Consider the following 27,980-nt stretch of genomic DNA (forward strand, 5'->3'; position numbering starts at 1 on the left):
GCTAGCTAGATGCTACATTGCTACTTTAGATGCTACAAGGCAGTGCCAGGCTTCTGGTGCGCGCGCGGGTTTGTGCCATGTTGTATTCAAAGGGAGGGGAGGCCTGTGCATGCATCGGTGCATGCCCATGCACTGGACCTTTATACGCACTGGCAGGATTGCGATGTTGTCAGGGCAACGTTGGGGCAATGGAGCTGTGCATTAAATGCCACCCAACTGAGAAACCTGCTAAATATTCGCAAGCTTTTTCTTGACATAACTGCACGTCACGAGTTTCTGGGTTGTCAAAACCCCGGGAAGGCTTTGTCAAGGATAACTAAACCGCATACAGCTGAAAATACAGAGACACGAGCCGGATTGACATTTCTTTCTTTCTTTTTTTTTCTTCTTTTTTTTTAAATATATGTTACTAATGACGGGGCCAAATAGTAAACAAAGCTCAGGGCCATCAACACATTATGATGACGCCGAAATAAACACTAGTAGCCATGTTTTGAGAGTGCTGTGCTCCAAACAAATGCACGTAAAGGCAGCTTATTAGCCCAAAGATTTGACACGAGACACAAGTTGACATTGTGTGAACTGATACTGTGAACATGCTGTTCGTATTAATGTGGCTATTCACGTGTGAGTGAAGCTCTGTGGGAGTTTGTTGCCATTCACCACAATAACACTGTTGCATTCTCACCATAATGAAAAAGTGGAAGATGATGTCGTTTTCCTGACATTTCAGTTCTTAATCATACTTTTAACGTGTAGTGTACCAGACGTTCACATATCCGTGTCCCCGACGCACTTGTTGTTACCTCTTGGAGATAAAGATATTGTGTAGTCAATTTAAGAAAGGTTTTAATGTTTTTTTTTTTTCAAGGTGATCTCGTCTATTCTTTGTTATTCAGTTCTTTGTTTACTAAGAGTCCATATAGCTGTTTCTAAGTCTCGTTTGAGGAATTCAGCATTAAGGTGGTTGTTGAAACATAGCACCATATTAGAAGAAAAAGACAAAATAAGAGAAATACAATGGGACGCATTGCAGAAAACCCACCAGTGTGTAATGCGCAACAACATCCAATGGCAGCCTTTAGCCAAAAAACAAGGAAGTGTTACGTAATGTTGGATAATGTTACAGTATGTGTTTGTTTGTTTAAATGTGTTTCGTTAAACGTCAGGATTTTTGTTTTGTTTTTCTAAAAAGGTTCTCATTTCTATGCATCCTATTAACAATAATGTATTCGAGAGTCTCCTAATTGTTTTGGGGACTTGGGAATGTACATTATGAATGTAAAGAAATAGTAGAGTTATTGCATGAAGTACTCCTCAGTTCACGACTTGTGCCTGGATAATGGTACTGATGCTAAGAACAGCTGCAGTCAGGGTCCAGTATTAAACTCAGCTGCCAGTGTCAAATAAACGTACAGAAAATTTCTACTGAGAATTAAATATATATATATTTTACAAGCAAAAGGTTTGTATTTACCTCAGCCTGTAGATCAACAACTTTAATCTGAACTCATTAGTAAATTACTTTTACTTTATTGATTGATTCTGGCTGGTGGCCCTGTTTTTGTTTTATCTGCCAAACCTGCATGTCTGCCGGCATGTTCATGTAAGAGAAAAAAATCATTTCAAATGTCTCTACAGGTAAAAATGAGTCTGGCTGCTTCTGAATCCCAACTAGACCAAATGGCAGAGAAAGAAGAGGAGGTAAGTGTGCCACTTTGTTGACAGTAGATGCGTTCGCGCTCCATTTTGGGAATTTGGTCTTAATTGATAAGCTGTTGTAATAAATTGTGGTTCGTCTCCAGCCTGGGAGCTCTGTGGACTGCATGAATTCTTCCTCTTCTCGCAGCAAGAGGTGAGGAGCTCGTTTGTTGAATGTACATCTTACTGGTTTTACTTTGCAGTCACATGTTGTTCGCACAGATGCAGCTTGAAGTGTTAAAGTTACCTGTTCAAATGTTTTAGGAAGCCCGCCACTGTGGCTAAGAGCACCGTGCGAAATGAATCCGATGCCTCGGCCGACAGTGAAAATGAAGGCGCCACGTCTGACAATCCATCTGAGGGCAATACAGGCAGCGGATCTAAAGGTATGAACTATTAGACACTCGTTGGGTTTAACGTAGACTTTGTGAGTGCTAAAATGAATGCCGTTTTATTTGGGGGGGGAAAAATGCTTTATTTGTGCTTAATCTTTTAGGCACTTTAGTGATGAGACCAACTGGGAATGAGAATAAAGGTGCCATGAAGCTTCGAGTGGATTTCAAACAGAAAAAAATAGGTGATCTTATCTCTTTTTTTTTCAGAAACTAAACATGTTTGATATTTCAGTGTTCGTGACTGCACATCTACAGGGAATAAGGGGGGAAAAACTGAATGCAGGGAAGTGACTTTTGTCCCCTTCCTTCATCCCAGATGATACTCTGCAGAAGAAGGTCAGCTGCACAGCCTGCGGAAAACAAGTAAACCAGTTCCAGCGCAACTCGGTGTACGAACACCCTGTGCTCAAAGTACTTATTTGCAAGGTAGGAAAGGCCAGATATACATCCCACTTATTTTTTGTAACCGTTACATTGAGGTTTCGTTATTACCTTTTTTAAATGTATTTATTTTTTATGTATTGATGATCACATTCTTTCCTCTTCTCCAGTCATGCTACAAGTACTACACAAGTGACGACATCAGCAGGGATTCTGACGGGATGGACGAGCAATGCAGGTAAAACATCTTTTAAACAAGACCAACAAAACACTGGAATTCCCAGTTCGTTGCGAAAAGTTTTGGGTTGCTGGCGAGCGTCAAAGTAACCACGTGAATGCCAAGATGCACATTTTCCCACCAGACCAATGGGATTGGAACAAAATGAGCGGTGCTAATCACTTTGCCCGTCAGTGGTCATGGTGTTGTGACTGATCATCGTATGCGTTACACTAGAGCGGCAAAAATTTGACACAACAGAATTAGCGAGATATGACTTTTAACATGGTAAGTCTGGCTGGGCATTTTAAGAGTGCAGCATTTCCACTCACCTTTTCTGATGTTTGATTCACATGAAAATGTGTCATATAGTGCTGATAATTTGAGTGACTGTGTGTGTTTGTTAAATTTCTGTAATTAGTGCGAGTCATTTTCAAAATCTGTGTGCGAATAGTCGCAAGATCTTGGCGTCATTTGCCATTTTCCCCTCAAGCATTGTTCAACTCTTTCTCCACAGGTGGTGTGCTGAAGGTGGAAAGCTTATCTGCTGTGACTACTGCAGCAACGCCTTTTGTAAGAAGTGCATTCTGCGGAACCTGGGCAGGAAAGAGCTGTCAGGCATTACAGATGAGAACTCGAAGTGGGATTGCTATGTGTGCCGCCCCGAGCCCCTCCAGGATCTGGTCTCCAAATGCCGCAGCATCATGGAGAAACAAGAATGCATGGAACTCAAACAGCGGAAAACAGAGAAAACAGAGATGCGGGAGAGCAAGACAGACAAGAGCAAAGCAGCCAAAGAGCACAAAGCAGTTGCAAATGGAAAAGAACACTCTGAAGGCTCGGGAACCATGACGTTCTCCTACAAAAAGCTTCAGGTACCCAAAGAACTGATAAAGAAAGCTAAAAAGCTTGTCGAGACAACAACCGGCTTGAATAATACGTTCATCCAGTTCATCCAGCAGGCAGACGGAGACCAGGGAGATAAGTCTATCAGGTATAGGCATTTGAAAGCCTTCAAGGCGGTGCTTTCTGATCTGAAAAAAGCCCACAATGCTTTGGAAGGGGCTTTGGAGCCTGAGTTCAAAAACATGGAGTTGCAGAATGGCAACGAAGGGAAACGTGTTGAGAAAAAGAGCGCTAATGTTGTGGAACCTGCAGAAAACGATCACGTGGATAGTGCTGCAGATGTAGTGCATGAGGCTAAAACGGCTCAAGAGTTGGACGAAGAGCTGCACAAGGAAGCACATTCAGTTTGTGAAGCCGAGGCTGCTGAGGAGGAGATGGAGCAGCATAATGAAGCCGACTCAGTTTGTCAAGCTGAGACAACTGAGAAGCTGGACAAGAAGCAGCGTAATGAAACCGATTCAGTTTGCAAAGCTGAGACCACTGAGAAGCTGGACAAGAAGCAGCGTAATGAAACCGATTCAGTTTGCAAAGATGAGACAACTGAAAAGGTGGACAAGAAGCAGCGTAATGAAACCGGTTCAGTTTGCAAAGATGAGACAACTGAAAAGGTGGAAAAGAAGCAGCGTAATGAAACCGGTTCAGTTTGCAAAGATGAGACAACTGAAAAGGTGGAAAAGAAGCAGCGTAATGAAACCGATTCAGTTTGCCAAGCTGAGACAACTGAGAAGCTGGACAAGAAGCAGCGTAATGAAACCGATTCAGTTTGGGAAGCTGAGACAACTGAAAAGGTGGACAAGAAGCAGCATAATGAAGCAGATTCAGTTTGCGAAGCTGAGACAACTGAAAAGGTGGACAAGAAGCAGAATGGTAAAGCAGATTCAGTTGGGGAAGCGGAACCGACTCAAGAGGTGGACGGGAAGCAGCATAAAGAGCAAGATGTGGACAGCACTGCGGTGTCCAATGAGGCTGAAATGATAGACCACCAAACAGGAACTGACGTAACCAAAAAGATCATCAAAACTGAACCCTGCGATGATGGGCCAGTGTCAGCTAATGAGTTGTCCTTAGATCGTGACATTATGTCTGTGCCTCCTTCAGTTCCCGAGGAGCTTTTTCAGATGGTAGAGAGCCTTGCGGATTCCTCCATGCTCTCACAGACTGACACCAACTCGGTTCCAGAAACTGACTCAAAGTCAAACGAACCTCCTGCAGAAACTCTGCGCCCCCAGCCTAAAGTGAAGAACCTGATAGTCAAGCTGACTCCTGTGCCCGTCGTGACAACTTGTGGGTCAAGGTCGTTCAGGTCCCAGAACAGGGAAAAAGATGCCGAGCAGCAAAAAAAGTGTAAGGAAGAAGGCGATGACAAGGACAAGTCTGTAGATGAGACTGACAGCCCACCACCCAGCCGCCGCTCTAGTAGAGTGAAGACCACTCCTTTGAGGAAGCAGGCAGAGAATAAGAACAAGAATGAGTCCTCTGAGTCAGAGTCAGAGGGAGACCGTAAGGACAAGGCCAAATCCTCCAAGAAATCCAGTAATCCCAAAAAAGAGGGTAGGAAGAAGAGCAAGGCTGCAGAGAAAACGGTGGAAGATTCTGACTCGGATGAAGTTCCCCACATATTGCTGGAGAAAGCTGCAGCAGGCAACAGCACAGATGAGGAACCGGAAAGCACAAAAACCAAAAAGCGTTTATTCAAATCAAAGGCATCCGCACGGGATACAGAGAAGTCGTCCAAACGCAAAAGGAAGTCCGAAAGCTCAGATTCAGACGTGGAGAATAAATGCCAGAAGACGTCCAAGAAGAAGAAGAAGAAGCAAAGCAAGTCGGACTCCTCTGACTCTGACTCTGACAAAGAGAAGGAAACAAAGAGTGAAGTGGGCACAACAAAGAGGAGATCTACCCGTGTCAAGAAGCAAGATGCTGCAAAAGAGGAAGAGAAAAGCTCACCTGAAAGGAAGTCGACCAGCCGGAGGCGGTCTTATGAAAAGAAGCGGAGGGGAAGGAGCTCGAAAGCAGCCTCCAAGCTGCAGTCGTCCTCCAGTGAGGAGGAAGAGGAGGAGGAGGAGGATGAGGAGGAGGAGCAGGCTGAAGGTGACTCAGGAGAGGACAGTGACGAGCAAAAGATCAAACCCATTGTGGAGGATAATCTAGTGGGAGGCAGTGGAGCCTTCCGTCAGTCCTCAGGTAAGGCGGTCCAACTCGGAAATCCATGCATCTAAAAATAGCTTAAAGTGCAGTCAGTTTCCTGCTCATCAAAGGTTTCATCAGGTGATTGAATGACTAAACACACACACACACACACACACACACCCTGAGTCAGCAGCTGGTCAGCTTGAGGACTGCTGGAAGTAGCACTTAAATTTTTGTGTGACATCACATTAGTTTGCAGATGCGTGTGCTCAAGATCAAATCTCTTGCTTAAATCGCATGACAGCATTAAATGAACACATGCTTTGATAATCCCGAAGGAAATTTAAGATGACTAATGATTTTCAGGGATGGAGGGAAGTGTTTCCTCCATCTTTCCCCCTCCATTACACTGCATTGATATTGTTTCGTTGCACAGGAGATGAAGTGGACACTAAAGAAGGTGCAACTCAGGATTGTGAAGATGATGACGACGACGATGATCCAGAAAACAGGTACTTAGAAAGATGCCTCGGAGAGGGGGATGGGTATTTGGGAGCCAGTGCTAAGCTGGACCCGGTTCTGGACTAATCGCTAAATGATCTGTCGGGGTCAGACAACTGAGTTTGATTGATACTTTCTGTGCTCTTCATTGCCATTTGAGATGTTTAACCTAACAGATGCTCTGGTCTGTTGCTACATATCGCCATTAGCTCAGAATAAAGTGGCTGCTCACAGTCTTCCTTCGACTGGAGTTACTAGAAAAAAAGCTCTAAAAATGAATAAAACAATAATTTATTCTGAAAATAATTTAAGTGTATGAAATAAATAAATTTTTCTGCTTTAATTTTAGACTGAATTGGTTTAAGCTTGTGTTAATCTAGCTACTTATTTACTTCACTCAGTTCAAAATTGTATTAATTTTACTTGGATTTAATTTGATGTCTTTCTTTGTTAATTTGCTATTTCTGTATTTATTTCTGAATTATTTCCCCTGCATTGTATTGATCTAATTATGTCCTTTGAAGATGATTTATTCCTTTAATTTATTTTGACTTTGCCATACATTTAGTTCTTTTTTTTTAAATGATATTTAAATATTTTTTTCAAATGATAGAAATAACTACCGCATTTTCCGGAGTTTAAGTCGCGTCAGTCAAAAAATAAAAAGCCTCGTGAAGAGAGAAAAAAAACATATATAAGTCGCACCGGACTATAAATTGCATTTATTTAGAAATTTATTTCACAAAATCCTAGAACAAACATTTAATCTGGAAAGGCAAGTTATTCAACTACACAACAGCACACGGCTGAATAGGTGTTATTATGTTAATATGATCCGGTGACACGTTGTGTTCAGCTAGTCTGCTGGCAGTTTCTGACACACCGCTGCTCTGATAGAGAGGCGGTTGCTATGCATGAAGCGGTAACACCAAGAAGGCCCGCCGGCAAAGTCATTTACATTCATCTCCTTGACAAATACCAGGGCGGGGAGACGCAACTCCACCGCTGACGGGCCGCTCCCGTCAGCACGCTGTTCAAGCACCCACCTGTGGACTCGCTCCTCCAGCTCTGGCCATCTCAACCTCTGCTTTTCTCACTCGCTCCAAACTTTCTTTCTGCGGCTCGATTACCGGTTTTCGGCTGCTTATTTTACTACCTGCAGTTTGTAATCTGCAGAATGGGATTTTCTTTTTGGCGTCTTTCTCAGCTGTCTTTATATATTATGTTTACTCCTTGATTCATGTCAGTCGGTATGAATTAACATTTAAAAACATGTTAGATTATATATATTTTGATATACAAGTCGCAGGACCACCCAAAACTATGGAAAAAAAGTGACTGTTTTTATTGTGGGGTTGAAGTAAAACCATCTTCTTTTGTCTGTTTGCGTTCTTTTTCCGTAGGATTGCTAAGAAAATGCTTCTTGCCCAAATAAAATCCAACTATTCGTCAGCAGCAGATAGCTCCTCCGATGACGAAGAAGCAGTGACGGAAAAGAAGTCTTCCAAAAAGACTAAAGCTGGAAAACAAGAGGAGGAGCAAGGTAGCTTCTTAGTTAGATGTGCATGTGCACGCTCGCCTACAGATAGGCCTGTTTTTATCTTTTACGTCGTCTCAAATGATTTGCGTCTCTCCTCCAAGAGCAAGACGATTCCGAGGACTCCGGATCAGACGTGGAAGTGAAGAAGAGCGGCAGACGCCACAAGCTGCTTCGTCATAAGCTCTCTCTCAGTGAGGGTGAATCAGGGGAGGAGAAAGCTGTCGGTAAAGAAAAGAAGAACAAGGGGGGCAAGAAGAAGTCGCAGAAAGGCAAATTCAAAATTTTCTTCTTTTTTTATTTTTTATTCTGTATTTTGTCAATTGGGAGCCTGTCGATTGACTTTTTATGTTATTTTTATCGTTGCTGTTTGTCTGTCAGTAGGCAGCGATGACTCTGCAGACTCAGACTTTGAGAACTCAGAGTCCAGCTCAGAGTCGGGGATGAGCGAGGAGGTCAGCGAATCCGAAAACGACGACAAGCGCCGAAAGACCAGGTGAGGGGAAAGAGCTCCATTCGGTTATTTATTTCACCGCAGGTGGACCAGGAGGGATCTTGCGCTGCTCTTGGATAATTCAGTCGTGCGTTTGTCCCTGTAGATCTGCGAAGAGGAGGGATGATGAGAAACGGAGAAGTTACAAGCAGCAGAAGAAGAAGCGACGCAGGATCAAAGTTCAGGATTCTTCCTCCAGCAACGAGAAGGTGTTTTAAATGCTGTGCGCTTGGTAGAACTTTGGAAATGTCCCAAAGCTTCTTTTTTTAATCTCTTGGCAGGATTATTTGGTGTAGGCGATGGACCCTCCAAAAGTTTACTATTCAAGTCATGCATGACACCTAAAATTAGATCTGAATTTCCCCCTGGAGTGTGTTTTGAAGATTATTACGGGGACAAAAGGATCATGGGGTTACTTGGTACTTTTACCTCAGGGCTGAAGATCAGACGGCTGAAACCAATGTTCATTTCCACAGAGCGGAGAGGAAGATGACGACGACCCAGATGGAGAAGGCCGCAAGGGCCGTAAAAAGATTCGCAAGATCCTGAAGGATGACAAACTGCGGACAGAGACGAGAGATGCTCTGAAAGAGGAGGAGGAGAGGAGGAAACGTATCGCCGAGAGAGAGGCACTCAGAGAGAAACTCCGAGAGGTAAGTCCGTCTTATCGGAAAATGGAATGAGCCGTTACATTAGCAACTCAAACAGCATTTCTGCTTACCAGGCTGAATGTCCAGGATCTCATTCAGTTCTCTGATAACATTAATTTAATCATTTCCCCCAGGATATTGGTTGTTAGGAGAGCTAATGAGTAGCGGTGTGGCATTGTACGAGTTACACTATTGACAAAATCAAATCAAACAGCGCTAAGTTATAGCAGTTTCACAAATGTCCGCCGGCCTGAGTCCATGTACTGAAAACTATGGTGAACAATGCGTGGCAGGCTTTTACTGTCATTTAGTTTGCTGTAGTTTTAATAATAATAATTTTGTCTTGGGGCACATTGTTTCTAAGTTAAGCCGAGCTGGATATTTCACAGCTAGGATCTACACAGTCGGCTGCCAGTAGCGCGCCCCGCTCCCGGGGCCTCCCGAGGCCTCCCGAGGCCTGTGGGTGTCTGCTGCAGGCGGGGCCTTTCATCGCTCCCCCAGGCCTGCCACAGAAGGCCGTTGCCTGTGACTGGGCGGGTTGTGATGGTTTCCATTGCGAGCGAGACGGGCTCCCTAAAATAAAAGCGCTCTCCTAGGATTCGCTATCCTTCAGATAACCACACGCCCAGCAGCCTGTTTGGAGGCGTAACAGACTCGATGGAGGCTGGATGCAGGGTCCCTGTACTGTGTCCTGGTCGCAGTCCATCGCCTCAAAACCTTAACCCCACAGCGGTGTCACTTTCTATCCCACTCCTCCAGTTACCCAACCAGTGATCCAGTTGATCCTCCTGTAATCGGGCAGCTGTGGGCTCATCGCAGTGAATTGAGCCTTCATTTAACCTTTTACAATTTGTGGTGTAAGCAAACAAAGCTATGGAACATGAACTAGATAAACTAGCACTGGTGCCTTCTGCCCTACCGCCTGTGCTGCAGGACTTTAATAGGCGCTGGACTCCGTGGGAGCTTTTGTCTTTCATCTGCTCTGCTCATCATCTCCCTGATATTTCTTTTTTTTGGATGCGACTTTGTGGGCATGTTTGTTCGGTGAACTTGGCCTCATCCTGCTCTAACATAATTCTGCATCTCCAGAATATGAAGATCGATGCATTTTTGGATCCTATGCGCTTGTTTTATTGTAATTTTTTCTTCTTCTTTTTTTTTTTTTTTTCAAGACATGTTTTTACCCGCCTTTAATCCTCTCTCAGGTGATCGTTGTGGAGGAGGCTTCCAAGATGGTCTGCCCCATCACGACCAAGCTTGTACTCGATGAGGATGAAGAGACCAAGGAGCCGCTGGTGCAGGTGCACAGGAACCTTGTTACGAAGCTCAAACCTCACCAGGTGGATGGTATGTGAAGGCAGTTTCTTTATTTGCAGAAGTTTTTTGGCCGGACAGGCATGAGATCCTCCTGACCGAGGCATGTCCCTGCTGTCGTCCTGTTTCGTTTCAGGGGTGCAGTTTATGTGGGACTGCTGCTGTGAAGCTGTGAAAAAGATTGAGAAGTCTGTTGGTTCCGGCTGCATCCTGGCCCATTGTATGGGTCTTGGGAAAACTCTGCAGGTACAAAACCAAAAAAAAGAAAGAGGAAACGGAAACACTTTGTTGTATTTTTCTGTATCTTTCTGCTGTTGTTCCAAATATCATGTTAATTTGACATGAATTATATATGATTTATGCATGTAGGGGCCAGTAGAATTTGGAATATTATTTGTCAATGCTAGACTTATTTCCCTCAGATGAACTTTGTTTCCTTGAGTCTTGCCCAATACAATGTTTTTAACTGTTCTAAACCAGCTGTGAGGCCATAACACACAGAAAACTGCAGGATGAATCATGTCAAGTGCCAGTGAGCCAATTATGGTCTCCACAACTTTGTGGTGTTATTGTGTTTAACTGTAGTTCCCATTTTGCCCTGTAGGTGGTGACATTGCTTCATACATTGCTGCTTTGTGAGAAGCTTAATTTTGCCACCGCGCTGGTGGTTTGTCCCTTGAACACCGTCCTTAACTGGCTTAATGAGTTTGAGAAGTGGCAACAAGGTTTGGAAGACGATGAGAGTTTAGAGGTAAGAAGTGGCCCTTGTGATCTTTCATGCCCTTTCTTTTTATTTGCGGTATGGAGCTCAGCACATTTATATATTTGGGTTGCTTAACAGGTGACTGAACTAGCTACAGTGAAGAGGCCTCAGGAGAGAGCCTATGCCCTCCAGAGATGGCAAGAGTCGGGCGGCGTGATGATCATGGGCTACGAGATGTACCGAAACCTGACACAGGGCAGGAACATCAAGAGCAAGAAGCTCAAAGAGACCTTTCAGAAGACACTTGTAGATCCAGGTACAGTGTTTTGTAATGTTATTTCAAAGAGTGAATAGCTGGGTTCTTAATGGTGCCGGAAATTCTCGAAAATGCCTCTATTTGAAAGGTTTGAAGAGGATTCAATGTTGGATACAGGGCTCGATATAGCATGAAATGGTATCCGCACCAATTAGGTGCCGTTTTGGTTTAATAGTCTGTTATTTAGATGAAGAAACAATATAGAACTTGACTGTTTTCCCTTGAAGCAGTTGAGCTGCTGTATTAACTGCGGTGATTACAAGAAGCAGTGAAGGGAGCTGGCATCAGTTCAAGTTGATTTGCTGTGTTTTTCTTTATCCTAATAAAAAAAAAAGTCCCAGGGAGTCGATGAGAGTCGACCTTCCTCTGAGATGAATATTCTCCTCTATCTGATATTTTCAGAAAATAATTTATTGAAATTGATTTGTCTGGCTGGTATACAGGTTAGGTGAGTAATATATGTCCGTAATACTAAATGTACTTAACAAATAAAGGGGTGACTTTTTCTCAGCCTACAGCATCTGGGATTAAATTATTGTATAACATTGTCCTTGTTGGTTTTCACTAGGTCCAGACTTGGTGATCTGTGATGAAGGTCATATCCTGAAGAATGAAGCTTCAGCTGTGTCCAAGGCGATGAACTCTATCAGGACAAAGAGGAGGATTGTGCTGACAGGAACTCCTCTACAAAACAACCTTATTGAATGTGAGACATCGTGGTTCCTCTGGGCGCTGTGCACAAACGCAGATGATTGACAACGGTTCTAAATAACCCAGTTTTATGTAGATGTTTGAATTAAGGTCACAATTAAAATGTCTGATTCTTACAGACCACTGCATGGTGAACTTCATTAAGGAGAACCTGCTCGGGTCAGTGAAGGAGTTCAGGAACCGCTTCATTAATCCCATTCAGAACGGCCAGTGTGCCGACTCCACTCTACACGATGTCCGGATTATGAAGAAGAGGGCTCACATTCTCTATGAGATGCTGGCTGGCTGCGTGCAGGTAAAAGATCTCGACTCCACTCTTCTTTGACTTCCTCTTTTTTTTTGCCTCAAGTAACTATTTTTTTTATTTTTCATGTCTGCTCCCTCACAGAGGAAAGATTACACAGCGCTCACAAAGTTTTTGCCTCCCAAACATGAGTATGTGCTGTCGATCCGAGTGACTCCGCTCCAGTGTAAACTCTACAGACACTACCTGGAGCATTTCACAGGTGAGAAGCGTTTTGGAGCTTTTGATTGCACAGGTGTCTGTTGTAAATCTTTGTGTGTTCGGAGCTGAAGGAATTACGGTGGCTGTTGGTAGGGTAGGTCAAGCCTTATTGTCCAGGCACAGATTTGAGTCTTTGAATAAAACATATTTAAAGTGAAAAATGTAAGTAGTCTAGGACTAGGCTAAATCCTTTTTCGGGAGTCCTGCTTCTCTTAAAAGTGCTTTCTTTACTGGATGTCATTCACTCAGGCAGGGTTTTTACATAAATGGAAGGCCTTTCTGGTATCTCACTTTGTCAAGGTGCTTTGTTAAGTCGTTTAGTGGACTTTCCTCTATGAATGTGGCCCAGGACCTGTGTGTTTGTGCGTGTGTGTGTGTGTGTCAGAGTGGCAGCTGGCACTGTGCCGCAGGCAGGTTTTAAGCCCAGTTTCCCACGTTTCTCCCTAATGAAGAGCTCTGGGAGAGAGGGAACAGAGGGTGTGGGGTAAATGGGAGGGAGATGTGGGGGCATAAAGGAACGGGAAAGAAATCTGGGGGGAGAAGGGGCCAGAGGTTTTACACCAAAACCAAAAACAAAGAACAGGAGACCTGGAATGTGGGGTGGGGTGGGGGGGTGGGGAAAGAGATTGGTGGTATGCGCTGTGGGCTCATTAGGCCGGGTTGTCCACAGTGCTGATGTTGAGCCGCTGGCTGACGACCTCAGAGGTGGCTTCTTTGGACCGTAGAGCACCAGTCACTCAGTCAGCACGGTGGGAATGGCTGTAAATGTTGACTTCTTTTGTTGCTGCTTGCGTAAAATGCACAGTAAGTTCTGACCTCCCGGGGTCAGTGCAGGCCAACTTGTAGAGCATGTACATGACACCCAGCGATCACCACTCGCTTTGGAAAGCAGCTGACTGAACCCACTTTAAGCCCAGATATTCATCTTTTGCTTTTTAATTGGTTTCCACATTGCTATCAGACCAATGGCCATCGTATGCTTCTGGGTTTGATTAACATTAAATTGACCGGAATAAGGAGCTGAGAGCTTCACGTCAAGATTGAACTTTTGTTACTCTGTTCTGTAAAATCATCTGTATGTATAAGAGATTAGGGGCATGCTGTACATAGTGGGAACACACATCCATCTCCCTGCTTCTGCTTTGTCCCTTGCGTGCAGGTGTTGGGAATGCTTCGGAAGGGGGCCGGGGCCGCACAGGAACCAAACTCTTCCAGGATTTCCAGATACTCAGCAGAATCTGGACCCATCCCTGGTGCCTTCAGCTGGACTACATCAGTAAAGAAAACAGGGTACGGCTGAGGAAGAAGAGACTAAACCGCACTGAAGTCTTAACTCAAACACTGTGAATATGATATGTGGGAAAATGATACAAATGTATCACTGGCTGATGAAGCCGAAGGGGAGAACCGCAAACATACTGCCACAGAAAGTTTCTGCCACTCATAATACAGAACCGTGTTTGGCTGTTGTACGTCACCACACAGATTAGTCTCACACAAGTGCGTTGTCTTGCAGGGTTTCTTTGATGAGGACAGTATGGACGAATTCATCGCTTCAGAAACAGAGGAATCGTCCATGAGTCTGACATCCGAGGATGAGAAGATAAAGAAGTAAAACCTTTTTTTTTTTGCTTTCTGCATTCGACTGCACTGTCTCTTGGTTTATCTGACCATGTGCCCTCCTACGTTCCTCATATCCGATAGGAAAAAGAAGCAAGGGAAAGGTAAAAAGAGGGGATCCGATGACTCGGACAGCGATGATGTAGAGGTCATCAAGGAGTGGAACACCAGCTCCCGTGGAAAGAATGGAGAAGGTCGAAACAGACCAGAGCCTGTTGAAGAACGTAAGCTTGTCATACATATGCAGTAGGTGGCTTGACATAATAGTGGGACTAAAAGCAGGGCCCCCACACGATATGAAAAATGATTTGGGCTTCTAAAATATTGCCCCCATGTCGTTTTCTGAAATGTAGATTATACATGTTGTCCATCATGGCGCGTGGGCCACATTTACCACCATGTAAGAACCTAATCTGTCGCCAACTACTGCTTTGCATCAGCTCTGCTGAAATGTATTATTCAAGAAAATGGCTTTTGGGGTGTGAAATTGGTATTCTGTAAGTGTGAGGAGTGTCAGAGACAAACTCCTCAGTGCACGCAACATTAAAAGACAGAATTAAATTTATCTTCAAAAAAAATCTGTGGAGAGTTATGCAGTTGAAAAGGAAGCTTATCTTTTATGCATTAGGAAGTCTGCATTCATTAGCCACATTTATATTAATGTGCCAAAAGTGGGCAACTTAAGTGCCTGCCGGGGTCAGTAGTGCTTCCAGTGTCACTTCTGAGGCTTGATTCAGTCTTCCTCTAAGCTGTGGGGCAGGGCTTTAGACCCTGACAGCTACCCATGGGCTAACTATAGCTTAAGGCGGTGTCAAGGTGAAGGGGTTTACTGTACCTGCGGGTTCAATCAAAGCTTATAAACGCTGCTGTGCGGTTCGCTTAAATTGCACCAGGTCTCATTCATTTAAGAACAGCTGGTGCTCTGCTTATTCAGCACAAGGACGTTTTCCGAATGCAGTTAATGGACAACTCTGTGCATTAAGGGACAATCTAAAAACGTGTCCCTTACACTGGAGTCGCTCTCTGACGCTGTGCAACCCAAACAGCTTTTTGGCATGAAAGAAAGATAACGGCAAATATACGGCCGCTGTGGCCTCATTACAGTCAGTCCACGCTCCTGCTCTGCTGTTTCCTACCTGGAATTCAAGCTTTCTCGCAAGTCAACTTTATTCATTGATTTATTTTTTATTTTTTTTATTTTTTTTTTTTCATAACCGCTTCATTTTGATCGGTGTTAATGTTTACTTCAAAACAGCATAATGTGCTCGCGCAATGCTCCAAGGCCAGCAGCCATCTTAATATGTTTTTTGGAAAGGAAATTGTAGTCGTGTTACATAGCGGTGTACAGGTGAATATCTTGGGTGTTTATACTCGACTCGCAGCGAGTTCTCGTCAGCGCTCTCCTCGCTCATCTTCAGGAAAGACACTTCCACTTCTTACCCCTTTCCATGTTTGATCCCAGATGATTGTAGGCCTCTAAAAGCTTCGAGCACAGTTGGGTTTACTCCATTGAAATCGACACAGCTAGCAGCCAGCCGACTCCACTTTACCAACTTCACAAAGACTGATCTCTTACTCTGTGTATCACAACCAGCTCGGCCATCTGGCTCCTCACCAGGAAGTCCCTGTTCTGCTGACTGGCACAAAGAGTTTGTCACCGAGGCTGACGCTGAGATCCTGGAACACTCCGGGAAGATAACGCTCCTCTTCGAAATACTGCGCATGGCTGAGGAAGTGGATGAGAAAGTGTAAGTCAATCTGAACGATGCACCAGTAACTCCTTTTTCAGCCTTTCACTTTTCTTTTTTTTGCAAAGGTTTAACATGTCGCTTCAGTTCCGTGACGTTGTGTTTTTGTCCGTCCTCAGGTTGGTGTTCAGTCAGTCTCTCATTTCCTTGGACCTGATTGAGGATTTTCTCGAGCTGTCTTGCAGAGCGAAAGATGAGGAAAAGATCTCTCCATACAAAGGTGGGTGTTCGGTGTATTGACTCTTGAACTCGAGATGCTCTCGCTGCACTGTGTTGTCTGTGTGTGGTCAGCCCACCTTTTAGAAGATGGGATTTTAAAATAGGATGCTGGTTTTATTACGTGCTGAAAATAACAAGCAATATTTCTCATAACCCCAGTTCCAGAAAAGTTTGGGCTGCTGAGTGAAATGGAAATAAAAGCGCAATGTAGTGATCTGTGAATTTCATGAACCAATATTGTATTCACAGTAAAACAGCAAAACGTAACAGATGTTGAAAGTGAGACATTATGGCACCAACACTAACCAACAGCTCATTTGGAAACTGTTCTGCGGTCGTATTGCTCAAAATCTGAAATTCCTTTTGGGAATTATGAGTGCTGCATCCATCAGATTTAAAGAGGAGAAGAACCATAGGGTTTGTTGTTAGAGCTTGCTTTAAAAGCCTGCATCGCTGATGTTCTGGGGTGCATTAGAACCTATGAAGCATCTGGGAAAATGCCATTGATGCTTAAAGGTATATACAGGCTGCAACACATGCTCCCATCCACGTCACACCTCAGATCTTTCACCCGATGCAAACACATGCCGCATCATGGAAAGCAAAATGCAACAGAGAAGACCCAGAACCGTTAAGCACCTCGAATCCTGTATCCGAACTGGGGTTGTACCGTGAGCTCACCACTGTTTCTGTGGGAGATGCTAATGAAATGATAATGCTAACCTTGGAGAAAGCTAAAGGTTGTTCTCAGCGTTGCAGGTTTCAAACCTTTCAAGACAGCCCACATGCAACATGTATTTTGCTGCACGCTGGCGTGCTTATTACCCTTAAACACACACAGACGCACAAACACATTGCCGCTGGTGTAAGGTCATGTTCCTAATTAAACTTCGGCAGCTGTTTTTGCTTTCATTTTGAAAATGATTAGACCTTGACTTTTTATTCTACAAAAAAAATGTTTGCTCAAGGGTTTGTAATTTGTAATGAAAAGATCACAGTGAAGTAATTGGAAACATACTGAAATGTTGGTTGTGAAGGCTGGTGGGGGGAGTTGGCCATCTTGAAGGCTAAACACGGCTGGCCTCTAACCAACACAGCCATCTATCTGCTGTCTGCTAATACCCAAACTAAGTCCTTTTGACAAGGAAAAGACCGAGTTGATGGCGACTCTTGTGCTTTAAAAGATTTCGTGGAGCTTAGTTTGTGATGAGTTGTCAAAGCAGATTTCTATCTCTTGTGTCTTTTGAAGGTGAAGGCAAATGGTTCAGGAACATTGACTATTATCGCTTGGATGGCTCCACCGGCGCAACCACCAGGAAGAAGTGGGCGGAGGAGTTCAATGACACCAGTAACACAAGGTGGGATGCTTTAGCTGTTTTCCCAAAAATTGTGAATGAGAGTCGGACCAGTTTTGACAAGCATGTCAGAATTCAGATGGTTTCATAAAACGTGTAAAAGCAAAAAAAAACTCCTGGTTCTGCACAGAACAAAACAAAACAACAAGACATATGATGCCTTTAACTCTGTCTTAATGTTAGGATGGTAAAATCCACGGTGATAGATTAAGAAAATGAACACATCCAAGGAAGTTTGTGCGTAACAGGAAGAGGCAAAGGGATCCACTTTGATTTGGCATCATCGATCTGACCTGCACACAACCTGATTTATGCAGTCGTTTGCTGTCAAATCTGTCATTCAGCCACGTCAGAGCTAATGAGAACGCTTTTAACGGCGTTACACTGCAGGACTGCAGGTCTTTGGTGAGTGATTTCATGTCCGCGAGTCAGCAGCAGTGTGCCGTATCCTTCAGAATCTGCGGAGCACCGTGGCAACATTTCTGTCTTAACAAGGGGAGGATGAGGTGTAACTGCTCCCTCCCACAGCGTACGGAGTGACGGCACAGGCGTCGGTGTTCAAGCGCTCTTAATTCGGCAACATTAATGAATTAATCAGCATTCAGTCGACATCCAGTTTTTTTTTTTTTAGGCTTTAAAATGAACTAAACAATTTGGTTTTCTTTGCTTCTGTCATTTCTTCAACGCGTCGCTCGTGCAACACAACAGGAAAAGCAATGACGACTACACCGAGCGTGAAGGTGTTCTTAGGTTTGATTCTTAAGTGCCAGCCAACGGTTTTGCATATGTTTTGATTGAGAATGTAATGTTGGAATTGCACAAGATGGCTAAGGAAGAAATCTGACCGGCAACCTCTGCATACAGAGTGAGAATATGGAAGCATTTTCATGCTCCTGATGCTAAACTTCATTATTTTAGGAACACAACAAGCCTGAGAGGAACCATGTTATCATTGAGCGAGTGATATCAGAGTTTCCGGCCGGCCCATGGGTCTCCTCAGTTATGGAACCGGGGCTTTTTGCACTGTGTTGCGCCCTTTCAGAGCCATGATCCACTATCCCATCTCAAAGATTTGTTTCTGACTCCCCTGATTCCCCACATCTCTTTAATTTGTTTTATTAATATAAGATATTGAAAGTAAATAACTTTAGCATAGTTGCAAATACTTTGCTTATGGAAGTGCCAAATTGTCTCATGGGGAGTAAAAATCAAGATGCGTTGGCAATCTTTTTGTAATCGCATCGCATCTCTCTGAATCAGAATCTAATTGTGAGGTGCCTGGAGTCCCTCCCCTACTAAGCATGAGTGTAAGGAAATAAATAGCCTCCCTGGAAACTGGAATTTATCACCATAAAAATTCTTACAAAGCAGTAAATGCCTTAACAATTATCCTCAACAAAAGAACCCTTTTAAGAGATTCTTTGCCACGCTCTTAAGTGAGACCCTCAGGTCAGGAGAGATTAAGCCTCGAGTGTACTTGATGCAGCAGGGCCCTGACTTGCATGATACTCAATGATACATCTGTCACTGTCACACACACAGAGGCCGTTTGTTTCTCATATCGACACGAGCCGGTTCTCTTGGCATCAACTTGGTAGCGGCCAACAGGGTCATCATCTTCGACGCCTCCTGGAACCCTTCGTACGACGTCCAGAGCATCTTCAGGGTGTACCGCTTCGGCCAGATCAAACCCGTCTATGTCTACAGGTTCCTCGCCCAGGTACGTTCCATTTGAGTGGCCACTCATCAATGGTCGTTTTAAGTATGTGAATGCAAAGACTTTAATATCTAGAAGTACTTGTGTGCTCGACACAAGTCTAAATCCTGAGTCTGACTGCTGTTTCTGAGCCTCACCGGTGACACTCGTCCACAACGTTGGGGAAAACGTCCGTGGCCGTTCTTTTCTTTCCTCTCATCTCTGCTCGTCTCTTTCAGGGCACAATGGAGGAGAAGATTTATGAGCGACAGGTCACCAAGCAGTCTTTGTCATTCCGTGTTGTGGACCAGCAGCAGATAGAGAGGCACTTCACCATGAACGAACTGGCCGAACTCTACACCTTTGAGCCGGACATGCTGGATGATCCCTCGGAGAAGAAGAGCAAGAAGGCCACACCCATGCTTCCCAAGGTAAACATGCATATGCTTTGTGACTATGATAAGCAAAGCTTTTTCTTGATTAAAACATGGTTTTTTTAAGAAATTTGATTTAATATAAATCAGACATGTAATTGGACTTTGATGACCCTTGAACTTGGACTGTTCCCTGCAGGAATTGCAGATAATTGGGGCGAAACATTGAAAGTAGTCAAGTAGCTTTTTTCCCCCATTTCATATCGGTAAACATGACACAAAATGCCAAGCTTATTTATCCCAATCTTGCAGCGAGTGCTATGTTCCTTCTTTTGAAGTTTAATACTTGAGTTATAAACTGTTTTTAAGACTCGCTGCCAGCTTGTATCCTGCTCGGCCTTTCTGGGATCTTTCTATTTGTTCCTTTTCAGAATCCCGTAATCGGCTCATCTCGTCTTAATGCAGGTGCTGTGTCACTAGTTTGGTCCCCTGGGGTTTTATAAGAACACACGGCCCTTACATGGGCCATCCAACCCAGCGCAGCTGCATAGATCTGTGTGTTTACTGCTATTTACTAAATAGTGTTCTCATTGCAACCCGCTATAAACCTGCAGTCCTCTTTTTTTTCATTCATTCCTCGCAGCCTTCTTCCTCTCTGTTGATCTTTGAATGACTCAGTCCTGTCCCACTCCTTTCCTTCCCTTCTGGGTTTACTCCATTTGATTTCTTAAGTGGTTTTACTTTGGTTTTGTTTTGGTTTAACCTGGGTTACTTTGCAGAAATCTGTAAACGGAATAGATAACAGAAACACTACCTCCAACTTGCAAAAGGCCTCCGTCAGTCCACCTTTTCTAGAAACTATTTCTAAAATTGACACGGATTTCGAACGGCTGTATTTATTGCACGTTTGTGTGTGTGTTGTGTTCTTTTTGGTGCTTGGCAACCGTTCATCTGATCTGCTTCAGACTTTGCGTTGGTATTGCCGGTGACCGCAGCGATTCCACATGCATATGGATAAGCAGTTTACATATTTTGGGTAAATGTAGCTTTAAGCTTCCACCTCATCTGTTTGCATATTGGATCTGCCAGAGCGACTCTCTACTCTTACGTAATGTTGTTTTGCCAAGTGGCTGTGATTGGCTATTTCGCCGCTTGTCGGTCAACATGCGTCGATGTCGAGCTACAGTTTCCAGGGAGCTTCTGAGAAAGTTTAGCCAAACAGCTGTGCTTTTCGGCCTTTTTAGATTGACTGTGGCCGCTTTCTGTTACCATAGCGTTGTGCAGGCTCGCAGCATCACACTGCTAACTGCTTGTTCCCGTTTGTCAAGCGTGAAGACATTCTGGTTCGTGAGAGTCGTCATGGCCGAACCTGCTCCACTGGAAGCAGATGCTGTTGCATTTCTACATCATAGCTCAAACTCTGGTGTGTTATTTGAGAGCACATCATTTGACTTCAATGTCAAATGGACTTGGAGCAGCTTGGAGCAATAATATTTACAGCTGCAACATTAGTGCGAGAATGAGCTTTTCAAGTCCCTGACGTAAGTAAAACGAGGCAACAGCCAAACTAGCAGCGCAACACTCAGTCTTTATGTTCTTAGATCCATACGTTGGATCAATGCAGATGTTTCTGTTGTTTGTTTTTTATTTAATTTCTATAGATCCGTGTTAGATCTGCGAGGCCCACTTAAGTGGCCTTTCCTTTTGTGATCATTTATAGCTGTGGGAAGGAGCCTGCTTTGGTCTCCAGATATATCCCAAAGTCCCTTATGTTATCAACATTAGAATAGTAAATATTTAACAGCAAATGTAAAACTGCAGCAAATATTGTTTTTGTTGAGTCTTATGCCTGCAGTGTAGTTTAGTCTGTGACTCTGACCTCACTGGATGAGGGATCCCACTCCTTTAACCGGCACTACATTACTGGGTATGAACAGGAAGGAGCACTTTGTGAATCCACTCAGTGTCAAAGTGATATAATTTCTTTCCTTCTCCACTCCTCTAAACTTAGAGTAGCTTACTTTGAGAGGATGAAACGCGGTCGGAGATTTGAAGAGTTCAGATGTTTTCATGGAGCCGCGGCCTGTTAGAAGTGTAGGATCTTTAATGAACCCTGTGACATTTATGCGACATGGTATTAAAGACGGAGAAGCTGACAAGCCCTTTAACAGGCCGACCTGTCGTGGCCAGCGGGTTAACTATGATGTGGCAGCAGGACTGCAGTACAACGGAAGGAATTTGCCATCTGGAATGATGTGAAGATGAGTCAGACACCCTCCATCACCTTTAGCCAGCAAAGCTCGGCACAGATGAAGGCAAGGAGTTGAGCCACAATAGTTCTGTGCCTCTTTTCCCAGCTCTTCACACTGGGGAAGGTCTGTTTTCTCTGATAGAAAGGGCAGATTTCTTTAAAGCTCCGTCCACACAGACCACGGAGGCACACATCTGAGCGTTTTCACGTGTCCGCATCTTCTCTGCTTCCTGCCCTCTTTGTGTTTTTCACTTTGCGGTTAATTCAGCGCCTGATATCCGACCTTTGATACCACTCTCCTCCTCCACCTCCTCCTTCCTCGTGCCATTACATATGAAATCCTTTTCCCGCCATCTACAACAGCATCTGTTGTTGTGACTCGGCACTTTGCCTCCAAATGTTCAAAGTGAGCTTTGTGAAGTTTTTTTTTTTTTTTCTTCCTCTTTCTCCCTCTGGCCTCCCCTGCATGATGAAAGGTCATTATTTTAAACCCTCTCTTAAACATGTCTCTCTGGTCTTCAGAAAATCTAATTGGAGACAAAGGAAGCAGACGCACTTCCCCCTAATGACAAAGAAGCTCCTTGTAGGCCAGACATGAGATTTTGGCAATCCCTACCCACCATGAGACACTTTTACCTGCTCCCTGTTCATCGTACGCGACTTTTCCATCTGACAAGCTACCACACGCACAGTGAGAAGCTACAGCGGTAGACTTGGGACAACTTTTCTGCAGCTTTGTCATGCTCTGTGCAAACTTTTCTGCACTGTACGCTGTCAGTCAGCTCTGTGTGCTGGGAGCAGGATTCTGTGTACTTGCTCTCAGCAGGTGATGGCTGCAGTGGTCATTAGGCTCTGACAGGAACGCTTAAATGCTTTGGGCAGGCTGCACTCAGAACAGCAGCACAGACCGGAGCAATAAACCACACCATGCTTGTCTCATTATGGGTAGGAAGTCACTTTGACCTTAAAGAAAAATCCTCCCTTAAATACTCTTTAAGCAATATATCAGTGATCAGTGGATTACAGGAGTTATTTTGTGATGGCAGTATTGTAAATTAGTTCTTTGGTGTACCCACCCCCCACTAGCCCAGTCAATTTCTACTTGGGTAAGTGCTTTCTTATACTTCCCACAATGCTTTTTTGCCAGCTCCCAGAAAACGTGCCTGATCTTGTTGCATCGCAGGTGGAGAGAGCACTAATCATAGTAACTGCGAGAAGCAGAGTTGTTGCAGGTGAGGAAAAAGCAAGAGGTGTCATCGACCCTCATTTGCTGCATTCAGGTCCACTGAGACCATATCTGGAGATGCTGGTGTAGCCTCCACTTTAATGGTAAATCTTGCTCTCGCCGATTGACGTCTTTAGAGGGAAGCTTCGGCTAATTGCCGCTGAGTGACTGGTGCAGAAATCTTACGCACAGTTGATAATGTGCTCTTATTTCTTCTGTGTGTTATTTAGCAGACATAAATTCCACAACAGAATGAAAAAAAAAAATAAAATGCATAAAAGTAAAGCAGTTGTGGGCTTGAAAACTAGTTTTTCTTCTGAAGTGGTCCCAGTACTAGTCCTGAGCACTAGAACTTAGAACCAGTTTATTTGTTTTAAAAACTGCCAAAGCTCTGGTACCAAGGCTCTTTAGTATAGTACCAACTTAGAACTGACACTAGCACTGTACCTGAACCAGCAACAGAGCAAAGTGTCAAAAACAGGATCAGTACCATTCATTCCTCTGAGTCCATCCCAACCTACCAGCAGCTCCAGCTGGTCGCTTCTTGCAGTGAGCTCTGACAGAAATAGACCCCCTGCTACTGCTAGCTGAGGCTTGTTTGTATAGGAATGTGGTATGTTTATTGTCCTTTTTTAGCCCTTTGTGACATGCATGATTTTGTTTCTTTGTTAATTGACTGACAGCTAGATAAACCCTTTGACTTGTACGCAGGCCCCGGAGGGTGTAAAGACGTTGCGGTTCTGAATGCAGGGGCGTCCGTCTGATGCTGCTCACAGCTCTCATATTTCAGTGCATTTCTGGAGAGAAACTCTTAATAGCAGACCAGTAGAGTTATGTGTATCACTGGTGTGCAGCTGGTGGACAGGGAGTTTTGACTGGCTATGTTTAGGTTTTACAAATATCTCAGACACTCACATTCCTGCTGTCGGGATCCTGTCTCGGCCCCCTTGGTTGCTATGGTTAATGCACCTGTGCGTCAAAAGCAGTTTCTGGCAGACACAGCCGTTTGAATACATTCAAACACGCCGGGGCAACTTGAGAAAATTGTTGCTCTAATCGAACAGCTGAGAGTTGCTCAAGGTTTGTTTTCCTCTTCAATTTGTCTCTTTTTCTTTGTACTTTGTGGCGTTTTCCTTCAGCGTCGGAATCCGATACATGTCGGTTTTCCCTTTCCTCCACCACTCTCCTGCACATTTAAAGGCTCTTGTGCGGTGCTTTTCTCTGTTAAGTGGGGGTTTACTGTTGTGGCAATGATAGAAATATTAGGAAAATAAAACTTCCCCGCACAAGCGTGGTTAACGCATTCTCTACACATTAAATGGCCATTTAGGGCGCAGGAAATTGGATTAACATGGTTGAGAATGTTCTGTTTGAGAAAGTATCTGATAACGCGGACAAAGAATCCTGCCAGGCGGCGGGTTTTTTTCTCTCTCTCTCTCTTTTTTTTTACATTTCTTTTTATTGCATCGTACCTTTTAAAGTCAAGCGGCACCTAAAATCTATTGGTGAAGTACAAGTGGGTGCTTGTGCCAAGTTGTAAAGTCTACATGAGGCCCACTTATGTTGACTCCCAAGTTTTCCTCTTTGCGATGGGAGAGCTGTTGAGTTTGAAAACTGCTTTACATCATTTGTGAGGTGCTGGCACGATGGACTTTTTCATCATTTTTACATGTTCAAGCATTTGGTTTACAGGGGGCAGAAATTGCTCCCAAGATGGAAGAAACAGTGTAAATTGTATAAATGTAATGCATGTTGTTACATGCCCTGTTTGACACCACATTTACAGAGCATATGTGAAGTCATGGCCCTTTGTGGCCGGTGTAATCTTTCCATTTTGCTGAAGAGTCTTGTCTGCAGACACAGCCCGCCGCCTCCGTCGCTACATCTAAACAAACGCACATTCTGTGACGCCAAATGTCATCTTTTAAAAATGCACACCCTCCTTTTCCTCAAAGGGAAACGGTCCTGCGAGTTGGATTTGATGATTTCGAGTCTTCTCTCTGAGCATCTGCCCACCCAGCATCTTTTCCCCTGCAGAAAATTGATAGGCTTCACCATGCACGTCCATAAGGATGACAATAGCATAGGTCAGGTTTCCTACAATCATTAGTGCTGCCTCAGGACACACACTCACACACACACACACACTCACACACAGCGCTCTAGGGAAGGAGATGGACCGGACCACCCCAGAGCTATTGCTGGAGGGGATTACTTGGGTATCCCAGAAAGTGCTGCTTTCCGGTGGGAGCGTCCGTACTGTCATTTGACCTGCAGCTCCACTGACCCGTTACCCAGCCGATTGTCAGAAATGCTCCTCTTTCATGCCTTTTGGATGAAAAAAAACCCCCCAAAACAAACCAGTTTCTCCTGGCTGAACAGACTCGATGTCGAAACTAGTGAACGTGAATGAACCAGTAACCTAAAAATGCAAAACTAACATTCGCAGCTGATGTTAGAGGGGAGCTCTCTTATCATTATAAAACATTTAACGCATTAAATAGCTGGAAGAACCCGCCACCTCTTTTCTTTAGACGGGGCCTGACACGAGCAAATGGTGGACCATGAAGCGTCAGATTTAGTTTTCAAATCTGCAAAATGTCAGAACCCATTGTTGTATCTTCCCCAGTCCCCGTGGCTTTTATTTGACCTGCTGCTCACCTATTTTGTTAGAACAAACCACGATGCGTGCTTTTTATCAAAGTCGGGCCAACAGACTCCACTGTGCTTTTATGTCCTAATTAGAGGGTAAAGCAGCAGTCAAATCGCTGGCTGTGCCGCTGCTTTGTAATGTTTGGTTGTTCAGGGGTGGCCTGGTTTTGTCCTGATTGAGAGTGATGGCCAGGAAACATAAACACATGTCAATGAGGAGCACAAGTTGGGTCCAGGATCCAAAGCCTTGGAGGCTGTGGTGCGTAGGGTGGAGAAGCTCTACGTCCCAGTGTGCTGACACCCGCTCCAGATCCTTTTCTTTATCACGCTCTGCAGTCGCAGAGCCCCGAAAGATGGCTCACATGTAGTTTCCACGCAGATTGCTTCCTCCCTCCCTTTGATGGATCCAGTTTCACTCCGTCTAGTCTGATGTTTATTTTATGTTTATTCAGTACACGTTTTGCAATCACTGCTTAATTTCATGGTTTGATGTTTCAGGCTTTCTTTTCTTTTCTCTCTCTCTCTCTCCTTTATGCCAGTGATATTTATGAAGTTTTTTTTTGTTTTTTTTTTCCACATGAACACACGTTGTCAGCGGTCAGTGAGACGGAGAAGGCAGGGGGAGGAGAGCGGAGCCTCCCCCGTGAACTGGCCCGTGTGGAAGTAAATGAGGCAACTTCTGCATGACGTGCTTTCCAGATTGCAGAGGTCCAGTTTAATGTAAAGCTAAGTCGAGACAAAGAAAAGCAAACGTGCTGCGGAGAGAAGTAATTTGAACCATGTTTGCGAGCGAAGCTTGGCCCGGCTCTTAATTTTATTCGGGTATTGTTTTCAACAACAACGTAGGCATGGAAACCAGAATTTCGGCAAAGTGTCATTTATTTATCCGTTTATTCATCTTTCGGTTGTTGGAACAGCCTGTGCAGATTTTTAGTCTTATTAACCTGTTTGGACTGTTTAACGTTTAAATTGGTGCGGTTTTTCCCAGGTTTAGTGTCCTGTTGTGTAGCGTTCTCGCACAAAGCAAACCCAGGAGTTTAACTAACTTAAAATGTCTAAAAGACAGTTTGGTGACCGATTGGACATGTCATCTCTGCTCATGGCCGTTTTATAAGGGCAGCTGTGGGCAAGGAGCTGTAGAAAGTATTGATAGGCGAGTAAATTTGATTTAAGTTGACTTTATCTGAAATGAGTTTTGTCTGGAAGTTGAACTCTTTGGGAGTCAGTTGAACTGCCAATGAAATGAGGTCACTGAAAAGAGGTCAACGGGTCCTCCTTCAGCTCCTCCACTGCCATTCTTTTCCCTTTTTTCTTTTTGTGGTGACTTGGAACCCACCGTGACCTTTTCTGTTCATTTTGTCCTCTTCTGTAGGATCCTTTCCTCGCTGAGATGCTGCAAAACAATAAGGACCAGATCGTGTGCTACCATGAACACGACTCCCTGCTGGACCACAAAGAGGAGGAGGAACTGAGCGAGGAGGATCGCAAGGCCGCATGGGCCGAGTACGAAGCCGAGAAAAAGGTAGGAAAGGAGAAGAACACACACTGAGGACCTGAATGCCAAGCAGTGGCGTATCCACGAGATCCAAAGCCAAAGGCGTATATAGAGTTCTTAGCCCTTTGCGTCCATCATTCTCCAAAACATTGACATCAAAGTGCAAGGTGAGCCGAGCGAGGCCTCATTTTTGTTTGTCAAGATGTGTGAGTTAGTGTTGGGTCTGTATAATGCTTTCATCACCTAGAATAAGCAGATGACAGGTCCTCCCTCTGCTCCACTGATGGTCATTTTGGCCCACCACTGGGCAACTGATCTGCTATATAAATCACTTTGGCTGTCTAAGCAGTGTCAATGCTACTTACTGTTAGTATGTGGGTTCACAGAGGGTTGGACACTCCTTCTGCACACACACACACACACACACACTTTCCCCATCTCTTCCCTCTCCTTTGTTGTGGGGGAATTAGTGTGGTTTATTTGGAGAAGTGTTTGGAGGGGTGGGTTGATGTTGTAAAGGAGCAGGAGCAGGTCTCCTCTCCCAGTGTAATCCTAGATTCTAATGCAACCTAATGATTATTTTTCCAACACACTCCCTCCTCTGTCCTGTGCGGAAGCCACTTTCCCCTCCGATCTCCTCTGCATTTAATCGGAACAGAGGGTTTGAGTCGCAGGCTTAACTGCGACTCTGAGTTCGGTCGTGAGGATTTCAATTTCATACACAATGTGTTTTGCAGTGAAGATGCAGAACCGGTCTTTTCTTTTCCGAGAGACTGTTCAGTATCATGTTGTAAACTCTGGGCTTTGTGGGAGTAACAACTGGAGCGTAACTCTACCTCTGCTAATGTCTTCACAACCACCGAGTTTGGCCGGTGGTCACCAGAA

General features: G+C 44.3%; 2 protein-coding genes across 3 annotated transcripts in view; both read left to right on the top strand.

The window, feature by feature from the left end:
- LOC140318196 (NEDD4 family-interacting protein 1-like) overlaps positions 1–7,911 on the top strand; it is a 111,179-nt gene extending 103,268 nt beyond the window's left edge. Inside the window, exon 7 of the mRNA XM_072395905.1 lies at positions 7,902–7,911. The gene's annotated coding sequence lies outside the window, so the exon portion shown is untranslated. The remainder of the gene's footprint in view (positions 1–7,901) is intronic.
- The window catches only part of atrx (ATRX chromatin remodeler), a 33,041-nt gene that overhangs the window by 476 nt on the left and 4,585 nt on the right, over positions 1–27,980 (top strand). The window contains exons 2-30 of one of the 2 annotated variants that reach the window (XM_072395895.1): positions 1,642–1,704; positions 1,806–1,855; positions 1,966–2,087; positions 2,198–2,278; positions 2,413–2,522; positions 2,648–2,715; positions 3,212–5,784; positions 6,167–6,242; positions 7,635–7,774; positions 7,873–8,040; positions 8,150–8,264; positions 8,368–8,470; positions 8,738–8,914; positions 10,117–10,258; positions 10,362–10,471; positions 10,830–10,976; positions 11,067–11,244; positions 11,813–11,950; positions 12,075–12,250; positions 12,344–12,461; positions 13,620–13,750; positions 13,977–14,071; positions 14,165–14,304; positions 15,675–15,828; positions 15,948–16,048; positions 17,297–17,405; positions 18,945–19,122; positions 19,338–19,529; positions 26,973–27,122. In XM_072395895.1, the coding sequence (XP_072251996.1) occupies positions 1,648–1,704; positions 1,806–1,855; positions 1,966–2,087; positions 2,198–2,278; positions 2,413–2,522; positions 2,648–2,715; positions 3,212–5,784; positions 6,167–6,242; positions 7,635–7,774; positions 7,873–8,040; positions 8,150–8,264; positions 8,368–8,470; positions 8,738–8,914; positions 10,117–10,258; positions 10,362–10,471; positions 10,830–10,976; positions 11,067–11,244; positions 11,813–11,950; positions 12,075–12,250; positions 12,344–12,461; positions 13,620–13,750; positions 13,977–14,071; positions 14,165–14,304; positions 15,675–15,828; positions 15,948–16,048; positions 17,297–17,405; positions 18,945–19,122; positions 19,338–19,529; positions 26,973–27,122 (6,099 nt within the window). In that variant the 5' untranslated portion in view covers positions 1,642–1,647. The remainder of the gene's footprint in view (positions 1–1,641; positions 1,705–1,805; positions 1,856–1,965; positions 2,088–2,197; positions 2,279–2,412; positions 2,523–2,647; positions 2,716–3,211; positions 5,785–6,166; positions 6,243–7,634; positions 7,775–7,872; positions 8,041–8,149; positions 8,265–8,367; positions 8,471–8,737; positions 8,915–10,116; positions 10,259–10,361; positions 10,472–10,829; positions 10,977–11,066; positions 11,245–11,812; positions 11,951–12,074; positions 12,251–12,343; positions 12,462–13,619; positions 13,751–13,976; positions 14,072–14,164; positions 14,305–15,674; positions 15,829–15,947; positions 16,049–17,296; positions 17,406–18,944; positions 19,123–19,337; positions 19,530–26,972; positions 27,123–27,980) is intronic. The other variant, XM_072395896.1, reaches the window with a different exon arrangement.

The sequence above is a fragment of the Leuresthes tenuis genome, unplaced genomic scaffold, assembly GCF_036924035.1.
Source record: "Leuresthes tenuis unplaced genomic scaffold, fLeuTen1.0.hap1 SCAF_11, whole genome shotgun sequence".
Taxonomy (NCBI): domain Eukaryota; kingdom Metazoa; phylum Chordata; class Actinopteri; order Atheriniformes; family Atherinopsidae; genus Leuresthes; species Leuresthes tenuis.